At 33.9% G+C, this 18,829-nt stretch overlaps 1 protein-coding gene across 1 annotated transcript in view; it reads right to left on the minus strand.

Annotated features, from left to right (window-relative positions):
• Positions 1-7,922: 7,922 nt before the first annotated feature.
• The window catches only part of CACNB4 (calcium voltage-gated channel auxiliary subunit beta 4), a 152,008-nt gene continuing 141,101 nt past the window's right edge, over positions 7,923-18,829 (minus strand). The window contains exon 13 of the mRNA XM_036745977.1: positions 7,923-8,881. Within this exon, the coding sequence (XP_036601872.1) occupies positions 8,621-8,881 (261 nt within the window). The 3' untranslated portion in view covers positions 7,923-8,620. The remainder of the gene's footprint in view (positions 8,882-18,829) is intronic.

Here is an 18,829-nt window from a genome sequence, read left to right on the forward strand (position 1 = left end):
AGAAGAGATAATAAGAGATACCCCATTTAAAATAACTCTAGATGGTATAAAATACCTGGGAGTACACCTGCCAAAACAAACCCCGGAATTATATAAAAATTATAAAAAACTTTTTATTCAAATAAAATCAAATTTAAATAATTAGAGATTAATTGTTCATGGGGAGGCAGGGTCAATATAATAAAAATAACAATTTTACCTAAAGTAACTTATACATTCAACACCATCCCAATTAAATTAACAAAATTTATTTTATTGAATTTACTTAATTTACTGAATTAGAAAATGATAGTAACAAAATTCATTTGGAAGAACAAAAAGTCAAGAATATCAAAGGAACTAATGAAAAATGTAAAGGAAGGAAGTTCAGTAGTGCTAGATCTTAAACTATATTATAAGGCAGTAATTATCAAAACTATCTGGTACTGGGTAAGAAATAGAGAGGTAGATCAATGGAACAGAGGAGACGTACAATTTACAGCAAAAATAAATATAAGAACCTTGTATTTGACAAGTGTGAAAACTTAAGATTTTGGGATAAGAATTCATTATTTGGTAAAAATTGTTGGGAAAACTGGAACGCAGTATGGCAGAAACTGGGGATAGACCAATATCTTACACATCATTTACCAAGATAAGGTCAAAATGGGTACATGACCTAGATAAAGAGAGGTATTACAAGAAAATTAGAATATGGAACAGTGTCAGTCAACAAGCATTTATTAAGTGCTTACTATGTATCATGTGAACTGTAATATTTTCCTGGAATTTTTAGCCCATCAATTAGATTATGTTGCCTTCTGTTTCATGTATTTTTCTTATCCAGAAGAAATCTGTAAGCTCCCTGGGGGTACATGCCATATTCTAGAGTATAATCAAATTTATTTTGGGGGAAAGACATTAACAGACTGGAGTGTGTCCAGAAGAGGGCAGTCAGAATTGTTAAAGGGCTGGAGACCATACCACATAAGAACTGACTGACAGAGAGGCCTGGAGAGAGGACGAGAGGTTGGGATTGGGTGACATGCTGGTTGTTGCATAGCATGTGATGGGTTATATGGTTATTTTGCTCGGTCCCAGAGGCGTGGAACTAGAAATGTAAGTTGCAGGGCGGTAGGTTTTTGGCTTTGTTGAGGTAGGGAAAAGTCTTCTGAAAACTAAAGGCTGGAATGGGCTGCCTTAGGCCCTGTTGGATTCACTATCATCAAACAGGGCCTCGATGATCACTTGACAGAGAAGTTGTAGAGAGGATTCCTACTGGGTATAGGCTGAGAACTAAATTGCCTCTAAGGTTCCCTTAAGCTCTGAGATGCTGCAACTCAGTTCAGTTCAATAAGTGTTTATCGGGTGTCTATTGTACTACACAGGAGGTACTCTACTATATGGAAATGTTTTTCTTTTGTTTACACCTGCTTCTCACTCCCCTTTCCTCATAAAGCACAGTTCAATAAATCCTTAACACTAAAAATACATAAGAGAATATTTAGTTTCCCGATGGAATCAAGCCTTTCCCAGTGTCTTCGACAATACTAACAAACCCTTCTCAAATGTTTCACTTATGCATACAAAAGACTAGAACAACTGGTGTTGTTTAAAATCTTTCCCCAAACTTCATTCAACACCAGAACTGGCATTAAAATTTTGCCAAAAAATTTTAGCAAAACCTCAACTCAATAAAGAAGATTGGTCACATCAATTTAATTGCATGTTTATCAAATACGTACTGTGCTAGGCTAGATGATTTCCAAGTTCTCTTTCAACAATTCTGTCATTTGTATAAGATATACCAGGGAATATGCTAAGTGCTTTGTAAAGCCTGTTTGTGCATAGACAAAACAGATTTATTAATAATTATTCACTTTTAATGACTAATTTGGCCTTTTATACCAATAGCTTAATCAATTTTTTTCTAATTTGAATTTTTAGGCTCTAATTTATTCTCAGAATTTTCAGTAGATTTTTTTTCCATGATTCTACTAATGCTTCAAAAGAACGTCTAATAATTACCAGTGGAAAATTGCACAAAAAGTCAACGTAAAACACTAGTTTGGATGTTTTTTTAAATTTATTGTAGAAAAGAATTTTTTTAATGCAGTTGATTTGTACACATCTAAATTCCATAAAACAAATCCATAGAAATTAGGATACTGTAAGCATGCAGTCTGCATTTTCTCTGATAAATGTTTCTGTTCACAAAAATAACAACACATTTTTTTTCCTTTAAAGCCACTAAAGCAGAGGGAGAGCAAAACATGCAACACTGTACACATTTGCATAGTATATTTTACCCAGCATGCCTTGTAGAATGCTACACATATCTATAGAAGTAAAAATAGGGGGGATAAATTAGTCTAAAAATAAAATAATAAGAAAAGAAATATTTATAACTGTTTTGGTTTAGTAAAGGCAATATATATTTAATTTTTAACCATAGAAGAGGAGATGTGGCAATAGCCTAGGAGATAAACAGTCCAAGGCCTATGGGGGGGGGAATAGTTTTTAAATAATTGTACTATATTTTAGGGTGATACTTTTGTATATTTATTTAAGTTTTTACCTTTTGTCTTCAAAATACTAATGAGGTTTAAACTGTATTTTCCAAATAAAGCTGCACTGAGAGGCAAGACAAATTAAAGAATACTTAAATACTATTTCATTGTTGGGACATTTTTATTGATCATTCAGACCTTGGGCTAGGAAAATGTTAAATTACTTAAGCATACCAAAAATACATATGAGCACAAATTAAGAGCTCACCTGCACTTATAATTTACTATTAGTGGAAAAGAAATAAGAATGGTGAGTATTATATGCTGTCTTATCACAAAATAAATTATAATGTTTCCATCGAAGGGAATAAAATTTCAAAGAATAAAATCATTTACATCCACAGATTGCAAGGCTATGAAATTGATTGCTGGAAAAGTATCAGGCAGCAAATGATGGCAAATGAATTAAGTTAAATGAAACTTTAGAACTAAATCTATATGTTTTTTCAAAAATACAATTGCCAAATGTAACAATGGATTTTGTTGTAAATTTGTGCTATAACAAATGTGCTTCTTTCTCCTTGCTCTATTTTCATATTATTGGCAAAATATATATTTTATAATTTTGTACTGTACAATATATGTATTTGCTACATAACTCGATTTTCTAGTGCTAATACAGATTAGAAGTAACAACAAAGGTTTATTTTGGCAATAAAATGCTTTTTTTTAATAATGTCCCAGAAAATATTTGTAAGGCATATGAAAAATAGTATGCAACAATATAGCATTAATGATCCTGCATCTCTAATACATCCCTTATTCATACAGAACTCAGACTGATTTCAGTAAGAGTTTTGTGTGTAAATGGCATGTAAGTATCAGGACTAGGCCCTAAACAAGTATATTTAGTAGCCATTAGTTGAAAAATTTAAGTGCTTGAAGTAGACCAAGAACACTTCCAAAGTATTGTAAAGCTAGAGACCAACCTCTTGTGTCTGTGGACAGTCTCACTTTAACCCTTTCTAAGTTTTGAGAAAGGAACTACCAAATGTATCCTCAATCACAGTAAATGCATTTTTAAAAGTTTTCTACTATACTTTCCCACTCCATGTAGGTCAAAAGAAGCAAAAAGAAAGTTTCATATATGTAAATATGTCTCCCAAATCAGAAAAATCTATCATGATTCAATCTTATTTATATGATTTTCATTGCAAATAAAGTATACAGCCCTTTGTACAAGTTCATTTGATGATATATATTCTATTCTACTACCAAAATATCTCTTTTCAAAAAAAACAAAGTATTCGTGGTAAAATAAGCAACAAGAAGGCTAAATGGATAGCTGCAGTAAGACCTATTTTCTTTGAGAAAAAAGTGTTCCAATAAAAGAAGAAAATTTTCCAAAATAATTATACATTTTAAAGATGTGGTGGCTTTGTCAGTATACACAAACCAATTCTACTATTCTGACTGACTCAGGTTATTAAAAAACAAAAGTCAAAATGGTCATTTGGCAATTGTTATATTGACTTGTCAACTCTTTTGGTTGGTTAAGTTAGTCAAAAGGGTCACATTGGCCTGTGCATGTAAACACAGCCTGAGTGAAATATCTGGATTACTAGCAGTAGCAGTACTAGCAGCATTTTAAAGTGCTCATTCTACTTAAAAGGCATAAAGAACTAATGAAACAAATTACAATCACACAAGAGTTTTCATTCAGAAGTCATTTATAGGTGAGTCCTAGATGATTCAAGAACAAAAATGAAGAACCACATGCAACATGGTCATGAAACTTAAAAGCAAATTTTAAAAAGGTTTAGAAACATATTTAATTTATTCTGGAAAGTTTCTGTATTTATGTAGTCTGTTTTGATAAAATCAGCAACCCAAGATTATGCAAAGCCTTACACAGTAAATGGTTAATGTATGCTCTAAATGTCAACAAGAGCAGTAAAAGGTCCAGAAAGCTCTGAATTTGCAATCAAGCAGAACATAAAGATTTAGAATATGAAAACGACTTTAGACTTGCAAATGCTTCTCTATTGGGGGGGGGGAGGACAGTCCAGTAATTACACAAAAATAAACTATCTAATCAGGGTTTCCCACCTACCCCCCTTTCCTATGATGCCTTGCTTATCAACATGATTGAGTCTGAGGGTAACCTTTTCCTGGATGCAAAAATACCTTAGGGAGGAAGGAACTAAATACTGAAAAGAGCTATTGTGGAAAACAGCTTCAAGACTTAGAGGAAAACAGGAGAACTAAGCATATAAAACGCATTTAGCTTTGCGGCAAGGTTAGCAATAGTAAAGATTTCATCACTACTTATTGGCAGATTTTTTTCTTAAAGAGGGGCTGTCTTCTGTAGAGAAGAGGTAGTATAAATAACAATATATAGGTCAAATTGCTCTAGTGGCTACAAATTTTTTGCAAGTTTTAGCAAACATCAAAATAAAATTGTGTAACTAAGAGAATATGCTATTAGCATGCAGATTAAGGTTGCCTAGAAGTACTCTTCACTGATACACCCTAGGTTTCAATAGAATTTTCATGATATGTTCACTTTTAAGATTTTAAATTGGAAATCTACTTTTGGTATGACCTTCTTTCTCCCTTTTGCACCCCTTGTCCCTCCCTCCCTCCCCCATCCTGAATTATGAGTTCCGCCAGATTAACAACAACAACAAAAAGTTCAAGTATGCAGGTAAGAAGAGTTTAACAGATTGCAAAAATATATTTTGCCCAAAAAACAAAGCATAAACAAAACAAACCTATTAGAAGAGAATAAATAATTATCTCAGGAATTTGTCCTATGTTAAAAAAAAACAATCTGTCTCCCTGTGGTCTAAGTGCAATGTCTTAACTTGCTCATGTAATTAAGATTGTCATATTAGCACAGTCTATGAATCTAAATTATTATCAATCTTAGTATTTTCCCAATAAAAATTTATAAAGATAACAAATAACCATTAATCACTTATAAATGTCTAAGTGCTGCTTTTATGCACTGGAGTTAAGCAGTTGACTGCTTACTCTTATTTTATAGTCATATTATAACCATTAAAGTCAATGTTAGAATTGGCAAATTGGCATTATCTCTATTCAGTCAGGACTACATTAACTCCACAATGTCACATGAAACCATTGCATAATATATATCACAAGACAACTGGCTGACATTGTAGAAGTTCTAATATATATTATACCTCTAAATAATGAATTAAAAATGGCCCCCAAACACTGCAGTGCTTATTATTTTCCCTGCTTATTAAAATGTTAACTTTTTAAAATACATGAACTCTCTTCAAATTAAGCAATAACAAGGTGTCTACAATTTGTTTAAAAAAAGTGCATGATAGTGCTTTCAAGAAATGAATCATTTCATTGTCTAACCTCTAGTTTAGTGTCATTTTTACACAAAATCACTGAAGTTTGAAAACTGGCCTATTGTTCATTTGGAGATAAAAAGCTTCTTATACACAAAGCAGAGGGGGACAAATACATCAAATTAAAGGAAATATTTAAAAAGGGTTATTCAAGAAATTATGCATGGTACCCTTTCCAAAATTGTTCACTTTGGGTTACGAATGGAAAGCAAAAGTACTATTGGCACCTGACACAATGATTGATTTTGTGCACATATAATGATTAAATGTTGGACCTCTTTCTTAGCATGACATGGAAGACTTAAAAACAAGACTTCAAGAGGTTTTGAAAATAAAGCACTTTTTAAAAATTGGAAATAATATACTCATCTTGTTTGTCTAAAAAATATACGTAAATGCTATTGTAGATACCTGCCATTAAATGTACATATCTTCAAGCAGCTAAGTGATCAGATAGCTAATTCTACTACAGAATAAAGCTGAACAGCTGTCTAGTCTAGAGTTATACATCTCAGTGTACTTTTTGCAAGTAATATTTTAATGCACACAAACAAAAACTGGTAAAGCTTATAGAAAAATGTTTTGCCTAGTGTTTTCTTTCTCATGCAAGTATGAGTGCTGTACATGTGATATTTTAAATTATTGGACAATACTCTTCTATGCTCTGAATTAAAGTGAAAGACATGTCACATTATATCTTTGTTCAATTATTAATGGATGGAGCTCTTTTGAGCATCTTTACTGATGGTCCTAATCATCTGTATACTTCTCTAGAGATGGCAAAACAACTCTAAAAGTCAGTGCTGCATCTGTTAATGTTTTAATTTACTGAACACCATTTTTGAGTTGTATCAACTGTTTGAAGTGAGTTAAATGATTAATAGTTATCCTTATTATAAGCTAACCATGATCATTATGAGATGTGCACAGTGAACAAGAGGAGAAGGGAAGGTAGGGAAGGGCACAAAAAGGGAGGGGAGCTGTAAAGGATGTCAAAATTTTTGTAACTGATCCAGAAAATATAAGATATCATCATGGTCAGGAAAATTATTTAATTGGTATGGACCTTGATAGCTTAAATATTAAGATGCTTGGGGAAGAAAATAAGATAATATAAAATTAATAATTATCATTTTTCAAAAATAGGTTTCATGACATGAACCAGTATAAAAGATTTTTATGCCTGGTCCTGTCAGGCTTTTAGAAAATGCATGCATTTTGGACTTTTAGAAATAATTTTTTGTTTTATAGACATTGGTGTGTTGTATAAAATGGTCAGTTCCAATAATTTCTTGGATCATACTGGATCTAAGGCTTCTTTTATAATGTAAGACACAAGGTCCCCAATTACATAAATGTATCCACTGGAAAAATTGTGAAGTCTCAGTAGGTGAAAAGGAGTGCTCTTTAGAAATAAGGCAGCATCATTTCCAAATTCTTCATAATATAATTCTGTGCATTAAAAATGTCAGCACTATCATTTTAGTGAGCAGGTATTTCTGATTCTGTTTATTTTTATTGCAAGCTCTTTAATCTGATCATTCATTTCAAAAAATTTATTTACTAGCATCATTTTGTATAAACACTGCTTTCAATATCAAAATTGAAAGTGACTACTTTAAAAAATCCTTCTGAATGTGGTTATGAAGAAATATCTATATAGGGCTGGGACAATCAGACATTCAAAGACAGACTGGATGATGCAGTGGAAAGGTACTCAATTGTGCTGGCAGGTAATTACTGAATTTATGTTTGTGATTACTGGAATGGATCAATTCCCACCTAGAAGAAAGTGCAAATGAGAGGATGTCACATTTTTTCCTAGCTCACATTATATTCCTGGGCATGTGTATTTGTGCTCAGATTGATCAAAGGGAGGACAACACTCCATCTTATATTTCATAATACCAGTAATACTTTGTTTTGTTCATGCCATTCTCTTTCCCACTGCTGAAAAAATACCAATTTTCATTTCCAACTTCTACAGAAATAATGGTAGTGACTAGACATAAAGAAAAATACTTTGATGGCAACAGCCGTGCCAGGAAAACAAAACAAAAATAATTAAATCCTATGAATACTGTATAACTGCCACATTAATTTGAGAATTTTGGCACTATCACCATTTTGCATTTGGTTAAATCTGAAAAAGCCATTCTGGAAATGTTAACACATAATAAAATCTTTATGTATTTCAACCTTAAGTGTAAATTTAGCTTCCAGCAAATAAATACTGTAGCTATTTTTTGGTTTGTATTGAACACTGTGATTTTCTTATTATTAGCTTTTTTTTTTAATTTTCAATTGATTGCAACATGCTCAAGTAGACTTTCTAGTTGATTCACCCAAATTCCAACAGGAATTGGTTTATAAATTGGTTCCAACTGGAACTGGTCATTTGGAATTTCCAGCACAGGAAATTATTTTATATGTGCCTTGATAAGTACCCTAAATTACAAACTGATGTGTCTAATACCTAATGAAGAAAAAGGTAGTTATAATGTAAATGTCACACTAAAAAAAACACAACTATATGATTGGGCATCTAATTTCCCTCTAACATTAGGGCTTGATGTTTTTTTTTTTTTTTTGCCCTTTACCTACCATCAAATGACAGCAGCTTATAAGCACAGCAAACACTGTGCTTGACCTGCCAAGTTAAGATGATTAGTTTGTCCTAGTTATGTTATGGCAAATTGTCAACTGATGAATACTATTCCCCCCCCCCACAGGTTCTTAAACTCAAAGCCTATGTCGGGAATCATGGCTATATCCCCCAGGTGATCCTCGGTTCCTATGGGGTTTATAAGTGTCCTGATATGAGTCAGAGTACTCTTCTTCCACAAGAGGGTAATGATCTCGGCTGTGTTGGGAACTGGAAGACAAGCGGTTCCTACTCTTCCGGGCCCTTTCATTGTGATAATTTTCATCAGAGGCCATCAGACTTCGTCTTTCAATTGGAGAGTTCTCAGTAGAGTGGTTGCTGTGCCTCATGCGCTGGCTCTAAAAATATCAGATAATTCATTGATTAAAGAAAGTCAACTTAATTTCACCTTTATGAACCTTCAAAATGTCAACGTGTGGCACAGTAACTATATTTATGTGGACTATCCATATGAAAAGATACTAAAAGCCTAGTTTTCTGAAACATAGACCAGATAATCAAATATTTTGACCTATGGATCAGTTTCATTTCCTTCAAATGGAAAAACACTTCATCAGAACAGTTTTTAAAACATATTTTTGTTATTTAAAATCAGAGCTAATAACTAATAAATAGCATTATTACCAAAAGCTTTCTTTTTAATTTCTTCTTAAGAGTTCCTTAGAATAACCAGTTGATAAAATAGTAGTTCTAGCCTCTCCTCAGCCCAGGTACTCAGCACATTTGATAAGCTGAAAACCCTACATGGTCCTTGCTTCTTTCCTCAATGTAACCTCTTTGTCAGTCAAGTTTCCTACTGATATCAGCTAGTCTATTATTCACCATTATCCCTTTGTAAAGACCTTTTAAAATTTGTTGGAATATCTTTGTATACTCGATATTTGGGTAATTTGTTGCACATAGATATTAAATTTATTTTGGAAAATGCTGCATGTTAAGTTTACCTAAAACTCAAGATCTGAAGGGATATGTACAGCAGACTATTAAAAGGATAGCAAATATCAGGGTATATCTGGGAAGGGGCTAGGGACAAAAAAAATGCTTGTTAAGTACAGAATTAGAGTAGAAGAGTTACAGTTTGAGCTCTCATAGCCTGTTGTCATATACTTTGCTGAATAAAGCAAAGAGATTAAAACTTTCACTCACTCATAACATGCTATCAGGATGTTGTCAGAACTTTGAGTTGTCATGGGAGCTACTGTTTTTCTGAACTTTAGAATCTGTACTATCCCTTTTAGTCCAACATTCCTTCTAGTCTAGACTTTCTAATTCTCCTCATTCCTCAGATCAGAGGCTTCATGAGTGTAAAAAGTTCCTGATGTTTTGTTAGTGAATAGGATCTAAGACCTTAAAAATAATTTAGGTCAAGTCACATGCTTAAAATATCTAGTCTCATGTATTTGGGGCACAAATCACAAGGATATCAGAGTACTAATAGTTCAGGTATTCATGGCAAGGAACTGTATTACTATCCTACATGTTAAACATGTGATATATACGTAGAATTGAAAGTTGTGTTGAAGAGAATTAAAATATCTAAAAAATACTTTGAGTTCTCCTTGTAAATAATAAGAATTATTTCACTACAGAGAAGTAACTTGAAATCCACATGACTATTTACTGTATTACTCCTGGCCTTGAGCACAGGCCTGGGTTTCCTCAACCATAAATATCAGTGATTTTTCTTTCTTTCTCTACTTTATCGACCCTGTGTCAAGTCACAATTGAAAAGTAGACTATGACTCCCATCAGTCCTTGGTTAGTCAAAGCATGGCTCTACTCTTTGCCTGCTCTTCAGAATTTATTCCAACCCTAGTGAATTTTCTGTGTTCCCTGACGTTCCTGGTTTTCTCTTTTCTTGGTATTTTGTATCTGTGTTTCCTTCCTCCAATATTCTATTGACTGACTCCCAACAAAATAACATTGCTTGGACTGGGTAAACAAATGCTTCTTTTTTGCTCTGTCCTTGGTACTTCTTAACCTGTACCATTTAGAATATACTACCTGGAGAGATCTTGATTAGAAATTGGACTAGATGAATTTTAAAGTGCCTTTTAGTGCTGACATTCTATGACTTTTGAAAATTTGTCTCACTTTTAATAGCTATGTATTTAACTTCAATCCAGTTGAATCTAATCTCTTCCTTATATTCTTTTACCTTATTTTAATGAAAATGTAATTAATCTCTGCAAAAGCCCTACTTTATTTCTGTAAGATACCATTACTTTAAGGACCTTTTCATATGGAGAAGTTTAGTACTGAGAAGCGTAAAAAATACTTATGTGTAAAGAGTTATATCAACTGGTATACGATTTAAGACATTGCATCTGTCACAGATGAACATTGTGATGCCTCATCTGTAAAATGAGCTGGAGAAGGAAATGGCAAACCACTCCAGTATCTTTGCCAAGAAAACCCTAATGGTGTCAGGAAGAGTCAGACACAACTGGAAACAACTCAACAACAATAAAAAGGAGTAGGAAAAGAAGTTTAGTTTAATTAAACATTGCTCCTATATGAAGAAATGGTTTTCAGATGTAATTTGACCAATTTTGGACAGAAAATTAACTCTGGCATACATATAAAAATCTTGTAAAAAGTAGGAGGTGATGCCCAATTTATATGTGAATAGATTGATCAAGAGGTTTAAAGAACTTTTATTTATTAAAAACTTGGAAATATAAGTATGAAGAAAGAATTTCAAAGATACAACATAAAATGGAGGACCCTCTTGTGAATTTATAGCTGCAGGGGATAAAACTATTTAGAGACTAAGGTATGATTAACGAAGTCCTGTTGATTTCTTAAAGGAAATTGGCAAGTGTTTACTGTTAAAGTGAAAAGTAAGTTATCGAGTGCCCAGAAGTTATCGTTTAAAGATATAGGAGTTTAGAGCTAAGGGCTAAAAGTAGGGCTGCAAAAAGGTGAACTTGGAAACAGAAGACTGATGAAATCAAGGAAGAATTGGAAAAGTATCTATAATAGAGCTGTCTTTAAAGACACTAACAGCTACTTTCTGACAGAAGGCTTTTAGCTTTCTAATTTGTAATTGATTGGCAACAGGTTCACCCTCATTAGACAAGAGCTTCCGTTCCAGGTATTGCTCTTCAGCACTCCATAGAGCTTACAGAGTTGAAGACTCTGAGAAGTATCTTTTGCCCTTTGCTACTGCCCCTCCCCTCTTATTTTAAGAGGGAAAAGCAGAAATCGGAATGGCAGATTTTGCAGTTGCTTGGCTGATGCTGAGATTTAATTGGACTATGCAGAACCCTAGTGAGTAAAAAGCTAAGCAGGCTTGTTTACCTTGCTTAGAGCAGGTCTTCTTAAACTTTTTTCACTCGTGACCTCGTCAGCACTGATGGGGCTGCGACCCACAGTTTAAGAACTAGAGAGTCAACCTGAACCATTTGTTGTGATCTCTATTCTGACTGGACAATTCAGTGTCCAAGTGAATGAATAGCTGTCTGGTCTAGTCTGGTCTGATCTGTATAGCCCTATGAGACATGCGGTTCTATGGTTTAAAGGAAGATTGTTCCTCCCTAAATTGAGAGGTGACACTCTCTGAGTACATTTTAAGAGTGATTGTAAGTTGAAAGAACTTGTAAATGTTTCATCAAGTATAAAAGAGAAGAGGACTTGCTCAAATGGAGAGCAGAGAGAAGCAGCAGATCAGCAGTTTGGGGTTTTACAGATATCCCTGAATGAATCAATAACATCAAAGCTTTCAGTACAGAGTTATGTTACCTCAAACACATGGGTTTTCATGATAGGAGAATGTGACCTAATTTTATGTGTGGATTTTGATTATTTTATACACTTTCTTAAACAAGTATTTGTGATGTTTAAGATCTAAAAGTGTTATTGTAAGTGACTGGTTTGTGAAAATAGAAATGCATGGAGAGCTAAGAGCTCAGGTAGTGAGGGAGGGGGATTTCTTCTCAGCGGGGTTATTATACTTCTGACTTTGAGAGAATTTGAGTATAGACACATGGTGGTGATCCTTTTCTGGAAAGCTAGAACTGTCTGTGTGAATGCATGATGAAGTAAGGAAGCCAAGACCCATAATGACATGTCCACACACCTGTGTGTGATTTGTGAGATCCCTATAGAGTCCCTACAGTCCTCATGTTACCTGGATATCACACTTCATTAAGACATAAAGATAACCTTGGCCTTTCAAAAATTATGCCTGTGGAGTAAAACTTCTGCTAGATTCTACCATGTGGTTAAGATTTTGGCACAGTCTCAGAAACAGACAATGCTTTTCAAGGACTATCTTAGTGAAATATGGAAAGGGTCATCACTAGTAGGTTAGTCACTAGTTGATAAATTACTTGGTCATGGCAACTCATGAAACAAAAAAAAATAAATAATGGCCCTAAGTATTGTGTTATTTTACTTCTATTCCCGAAGTGATGATGGAGTGGAGGAAAATGGGGGTGGAGGGTATTAAGAATCACAGTTTTTTACTTTCTGTAAGTATTAACTAGTTGTATTCTAATGTGGTATTCTTGTCAAAAGATCAACTAACTGACGTAGTACTTGAAGAACTAAATCAAGTCAATTTTGACATTCATACTATAAATGGAAACACAAAAGAAAATTGCAGATAAATGGAAGGATAGCTTATATGATCTCCTTGAAATTTTTTTTTCAGAAAAGGGAATAAGCACAGTTGTTTTGTTTGATCTTGCATCCAGAGGCAATAAGAAATATCATTTCATGGATCACTTGGTCATGTTGTATTGTAGGTGCTTGTGGTGAGCATCTGAAAAACACCAGTATGAAAGTAACTGAAGCTTATGTGCTAACATATGTTGTAAAGGATGAGGAATTTAGAAAAATTCTACAAAAGAATTAAGATACACACACACACACACACACACACACACTTTAGATCCCCCTAGGAAAGGATAACAAAAATGGTTTTGAAAATGTGGTTCAGGATTAAGAAATGAAAGAGGCCAAAATCTTATGGACAGAAACCTCTCATCTGTACATCATAAATACTATTTTCAAGAGAAGAATCATAAGGCACTAGATATGGTAAGCTCCAAATAAAATCATTAAGTGATGTCTCAACAGATAGGGAACAATAGGATACCTATTATAAGAGTTATTTCTAAGTCAGTTCTGTATGTACAGACTATTGAGCTGTTACAACAAAGAGAATGTTAAATTAGAAGAACGAATAATACTTAGAAAATGCATGCCTATAATTAAAACAATTTCAATTTGGCCTATTTCAACAAGCTAATGACATTGAAAAATGGGGAATGGATAAAAGAACAGACCAGCACAGATGATCTTTATTTCCTAAGAAAGCTTAATTGTTATAAATCAATTGACACAATGTAGTGGCCCCCAAAAACTAGAAATCACCTTAGCCACCAGAAACTTGATCTTCCTGTCAAAAGATATGACAACCAAGTTCACATAAACGAATTTCTAACATCTTACAGAGGAGATGGGTAGAAGATTTTAGTAGTATTGCTCATCAAACTGAAAAATAGTAGAGGTCAAAAGAAGTTTAAAAGAAACTCAGTAGGGCCAGAGCATCTTAAAAGCATTTACAGATGAAACTGGAAGGATAACAGACAAAACAAGGAAAAGAAATGTCAAGGCTTTTGCAACTAACTTTTTCTCCATCAAGGGGAATGGAACTATCATATTTGGCTCTTAACATCCTAGACCCCCACCCCAGTATGCTATTTGAAGAAGTAGAAATCTTCCTGAAGTAAACAAATAAACAAAAAACCCCAGCCAAATTAGAGAAGTATGTACACAGAAAAGTCCATGCTGGGAGTGATGCAATTTTGAAGGTTTTGAAAGATCAGTCCTCAAGATATCTGAGAGGATAACAAACATACAAAAAATCATTAAGAAAAGGTGACCAAGAAAATATCAATAAATAGTGACCCATAAGCCTACTTTTCCATAACTGCAAAATCTTATAAGAATGCTCTATGCATTCATCAAGAAAATCCTTGATAAAGATACGAGAAGGGAACAGTGAGGCTTTGATAAGCATATTCTGTAGCTGACTACATCTTTTCAGGCACATGACTGACAAAAAGGCTCAGAGAATATACAAAATTCAATTGTGTATATTGCTTATTGTCTATTAAAAAAATTTGATTCAACCGCAAAATGCTATCTTTAATTAAGAAGTACAGTTAGAATGCTTCAAAATTCATTGAAATATAAAACAACAGGGATAACTCTTTGTTCACTGACGCTCTGATTATTAATTCCAAGTGAAGAATAAAAGCAGCAGCCATGTGTTTTCTAAAGATGTTCTTTATGTTATGAAAAATGTCCAGCAAAGAATCCAAATGGAAGAATTCTTGATATAGGACGAGCTACTCCAGATATTCGTTTGTGGATATTGTGCTGACTACATCAAATTTTGAACATTGCAGAATCACCCAAATGAGATCCATAAACACTCAAAAGAGTTTGGCTTAACTCTATCCATGGGATGAATTGACTAGAAGAAGAATGTCTACTGTTCAGACTATGATATACAGTGGAAGGATCTGTCATCATGTGTATCTTGGACATATACAGGAGATAGACAATGAACTAGGCTTAGAATTGAACAAAAGAAAAAAGGAAAGCTGGTTTGCATTTGGGAAACTGTATATTACATTCAATGATCCCAGGCTTCTTCCTGACACAAAGGACCGTCTTTTTTTGCCCACACATTTTTCCTGTGATGCTATAAGGATGTAACAGAATCCTCACATCAATGAAATCACGTAGCCACTGAAATATCAAAATATTCCCTAAAAATTATAATTTATGTTGTCCACTAAATCTTATTTTCATTGGGTTTGATAATATATACCAAATACCATAACATTTACTATACTATAACCTATATATATATATATATATATATATATATATATATATATATATATATATATATATAATGTGTGTATATATATAGTATATATATAATGTGTGTATGTGTATATATATGTGTGTATGTATGTATGTGTATATGTATGTATATATATATGCATATATATATACACACATATACATATCTAGGATTTCCTTTAAAAGCATTTCAAAGGCCTGCAAAGTCATGGCTGAATCAACTAATTAACAAAACTATGGATGAAAACAAATCTTGCTTCCTTAACTTAATAAATTTGTAACAACCTATGTTTTCATATAAAACTAACTTAATAGAAATACCATAAAACATTTGACTGATTAAACATATTACTCAATATTCTCTCACAACCTAAAATGGTCCCTAAAGTATTCATGATATATTACCTCAAGCTCCATGGAGAATAAATCTCAATCAAGCTACTGGAGATCAGTAAAGAAGACTTGAGAGTGAGAAAATCCCAGTCTAAACAAAGTTCAACACAGAAAAGCTAGAATTAAAACCAGAAGCTGTCCTATGTCACTAATGATACAAAATAAGAGATACTGGTTCAGGGTTAAGTATACAGTTAACAACTGGTATACAGAGAACCTCGTTTTCATTTCCCTACCACCAATATACTTAAAGGCAAATTGGATTGTAGTGAGCCACAAGCCAAGGCCTTATAGCCAACTAAAAGCTTAGAAAGCAAATTGTCTATTATTAACAAAGTCCTAAACTTCACTGTGAGATCTCACTTAAATCTAACATTTAAACTTTCTTCCTTGCTCCATGTTCTTTGTAAACCCTCTGTCTGATATGACATACTGACTCCCACTGCTATCATCTTCCCTCTCAAGTCAGCATAGCATTAATTCTTGACTTTAGAATTTCCCTTCTTTGTATTTTCTCTTATTGGACCCAGGCCTTGTATTCCTTCTTTCCTCCCAAACCTTTCATGTCCTCTTCAGGACCGAATGTCCAATATGACAGAGCCCATCAGAAAATCATACTTTCATTACAATTTTCCCACATTAGGACAGTAGAAACTTTGCCATTGGATCATCCCACCTACTGATGCCAGAGTAAGGAACAATTAACTTATATTTCCATTTTGCAGGAATTCTTAAGAGCTTCAAGTTCAAAATCTCCATCTGCATTGGCCCACAACCTCCAGCATGGCCACCTGAGCTTTTGTGTGCATGTACAGTGAGCGTGTAGTGTCCACCTGGATCTTATCGATAGCTTAAGCTACTTATGTTAGTGGGGAGCCATATCCTAATGAGATAGGTCCTAGGTTTCTTTTTTCCTACAAGATTTTTAGCTTCACAAAAGAGAAAACTATTTTGCTGACATGGATACAGACATAGACATATTGTACCTTAACCCTAATCGGTAGTATAGCAAATATGTGTGACATCAGTCTTAAGCAAGAACAGTGATACAAATGGCTCAGTGAGGACTCATTACCAGGATGGGAAAATAAACACTAAATGAATGTCCTGATGATACATCAGTAGTGACATCTTCATAATAACTGAACTTCTACATACATGTTACAGAAACATACCTCTTAATAAGTATATTTTAAATTCTTCAATGTGCTTCTCAGAACTGATCCAAACAAGACAATGGAAATGCTACATCCAGATCAGCTCTACAGTAGGTGAAACCAAGATACAGTTCAGTGGATATACTATATCTACCTTATAGTGTATTTCTCTGTTTGTTTCCACCCTCTAAAGCTACTCATTCATATGGTACTTTTTCTACTCATAAAGATGCAATTTCATAGCATAGTAATGTAGCTATAATAGCATTTCAGAGAGTGCCATTTATCTCAGAGTTAACTCCACATGATCTACAATTATGACTATCATTATAACCCATTAAAACAAAACTAGTCATGATTCAGGAAGGTTCAATTGACTACATGTTTCTCACAGTCAGTAAGTTGGGGGTCTCAAATACATTCCAGCAGCTGCTGGATAAGTGGTAAATAATAATTAATTCAGCAAAGGCAACATTCATTTGGTAGCATAATCACTCTGATTCTCCATGTCTGGGTCTGAACATACTACAATGCACACAAAAGAACAGCGGAGGAGAGAAAATTTTCCATTTATACCCATCTCCACATTCCCTGCTAGAGAAGTTTTATGGTTGCTGACTAAGGCAGGATCTCATGCAAGACATTATGTGTGTAGGGACTAAACTTGCACACTTGGAAATATGCTTAGGAACATATGTTATAAACTCAACCATGTCTAGATTCTGCCCTTTCAAAGGGCATCATGGGAGCCCTTGCTAGCTCCCTATTTCGTAGCTGCCATTTGAGGACTGCCAAAATGCCAGTCTATTCCCAAACGTATAACTGAAACATCCACCATTAGATTAATTTCCTAGGGACTGGTAAGAATAATAGAAATTTTAACTGCACTTAAGTATTGTGTTCTATAATTATTACTTATAACCATACATCAGAAGAATACTGATATTTAAAATGTGGATATTCATTTTAGGTAGACATTTGGGATCATTAAAGGAGCTCTACAATTTCCATAGGCAATCTAGCCTGATTTCCTCCTTCTATTTAAGTCTGGAGAGAATGCACAGTCCATCTGTGGTATCTTCTTTCCCAACGCATATACATAGATGATGAGTGTTATAAGTTGCCCACCTAACTATATGTCATACTTTAGAAAATAGGAATTCTTCATCCACTTGGTTCTTTCAGAGTGGATAGTTATGCCAAGCTTTTTTTCAAATGGTTATGCATCTCTTCCTGCAAGAACTATAGCATTCCAAAATTTAATGCAGACAGTATAATAGTATCCACCAATAGGTGCATCTGGAAAATCTTATGACCTAGGTGAAATTCCTTCCTTTTTAACTTGAACTCTATGCTGGATCTCTCCCATGAAAGTAGTAAATACCTTTGGTAATCATCTTTCCCCGTTTTATGGCTTGCCTGATAATAACAAAGAAGGTATACACAAAGAAGTTTATCTCTGTAGCTATATCTTTCAAGAAATCTCACATAATTTTGATGTATATTTAAACATTTAAGTGGACTATTACGTCAAAGGCAATGGAGTATCAGCAGGCTTCATCACATAATACAATAAATAAAGAACTGTGGAAGAATCAGAGTAAAGAATCTTATCAAAGAAATAGATAGTAAAAAAGAAGGCAAGCTTATCATGAAGTGAGAGCAAGGGACAGCAGTGAATCTTTACGATACCAGGAGAAAGTGAGGAAGGCCCCTAGAGTGTTGATTGGACTCCCTGTAATGAACTTATGGGGACTGAACAGGCATGAATGGCCTGTGATCAGCATCTCTGGAGAGAACATCTATCATAATGAGATCACGGAGCCATTCAAATATTGACTATTAAGT

The sequence above is a fragment of the Trichosurus vulpecula genome, chromosome 2 (genome assembly GCF_011100635.1).
Source record: "Trichosurus vulpecula isolate mTriVul1 chromosome 2, mTriVul1.pri, whole genome shotgun sequence".
NCBI classification, from domain to species: Eukaryota; Metazoa; Chordata; class Mammalia; order Diprotodontia; family Phalangeridae; genus Trichosurus; species Trichosurus vulpecula.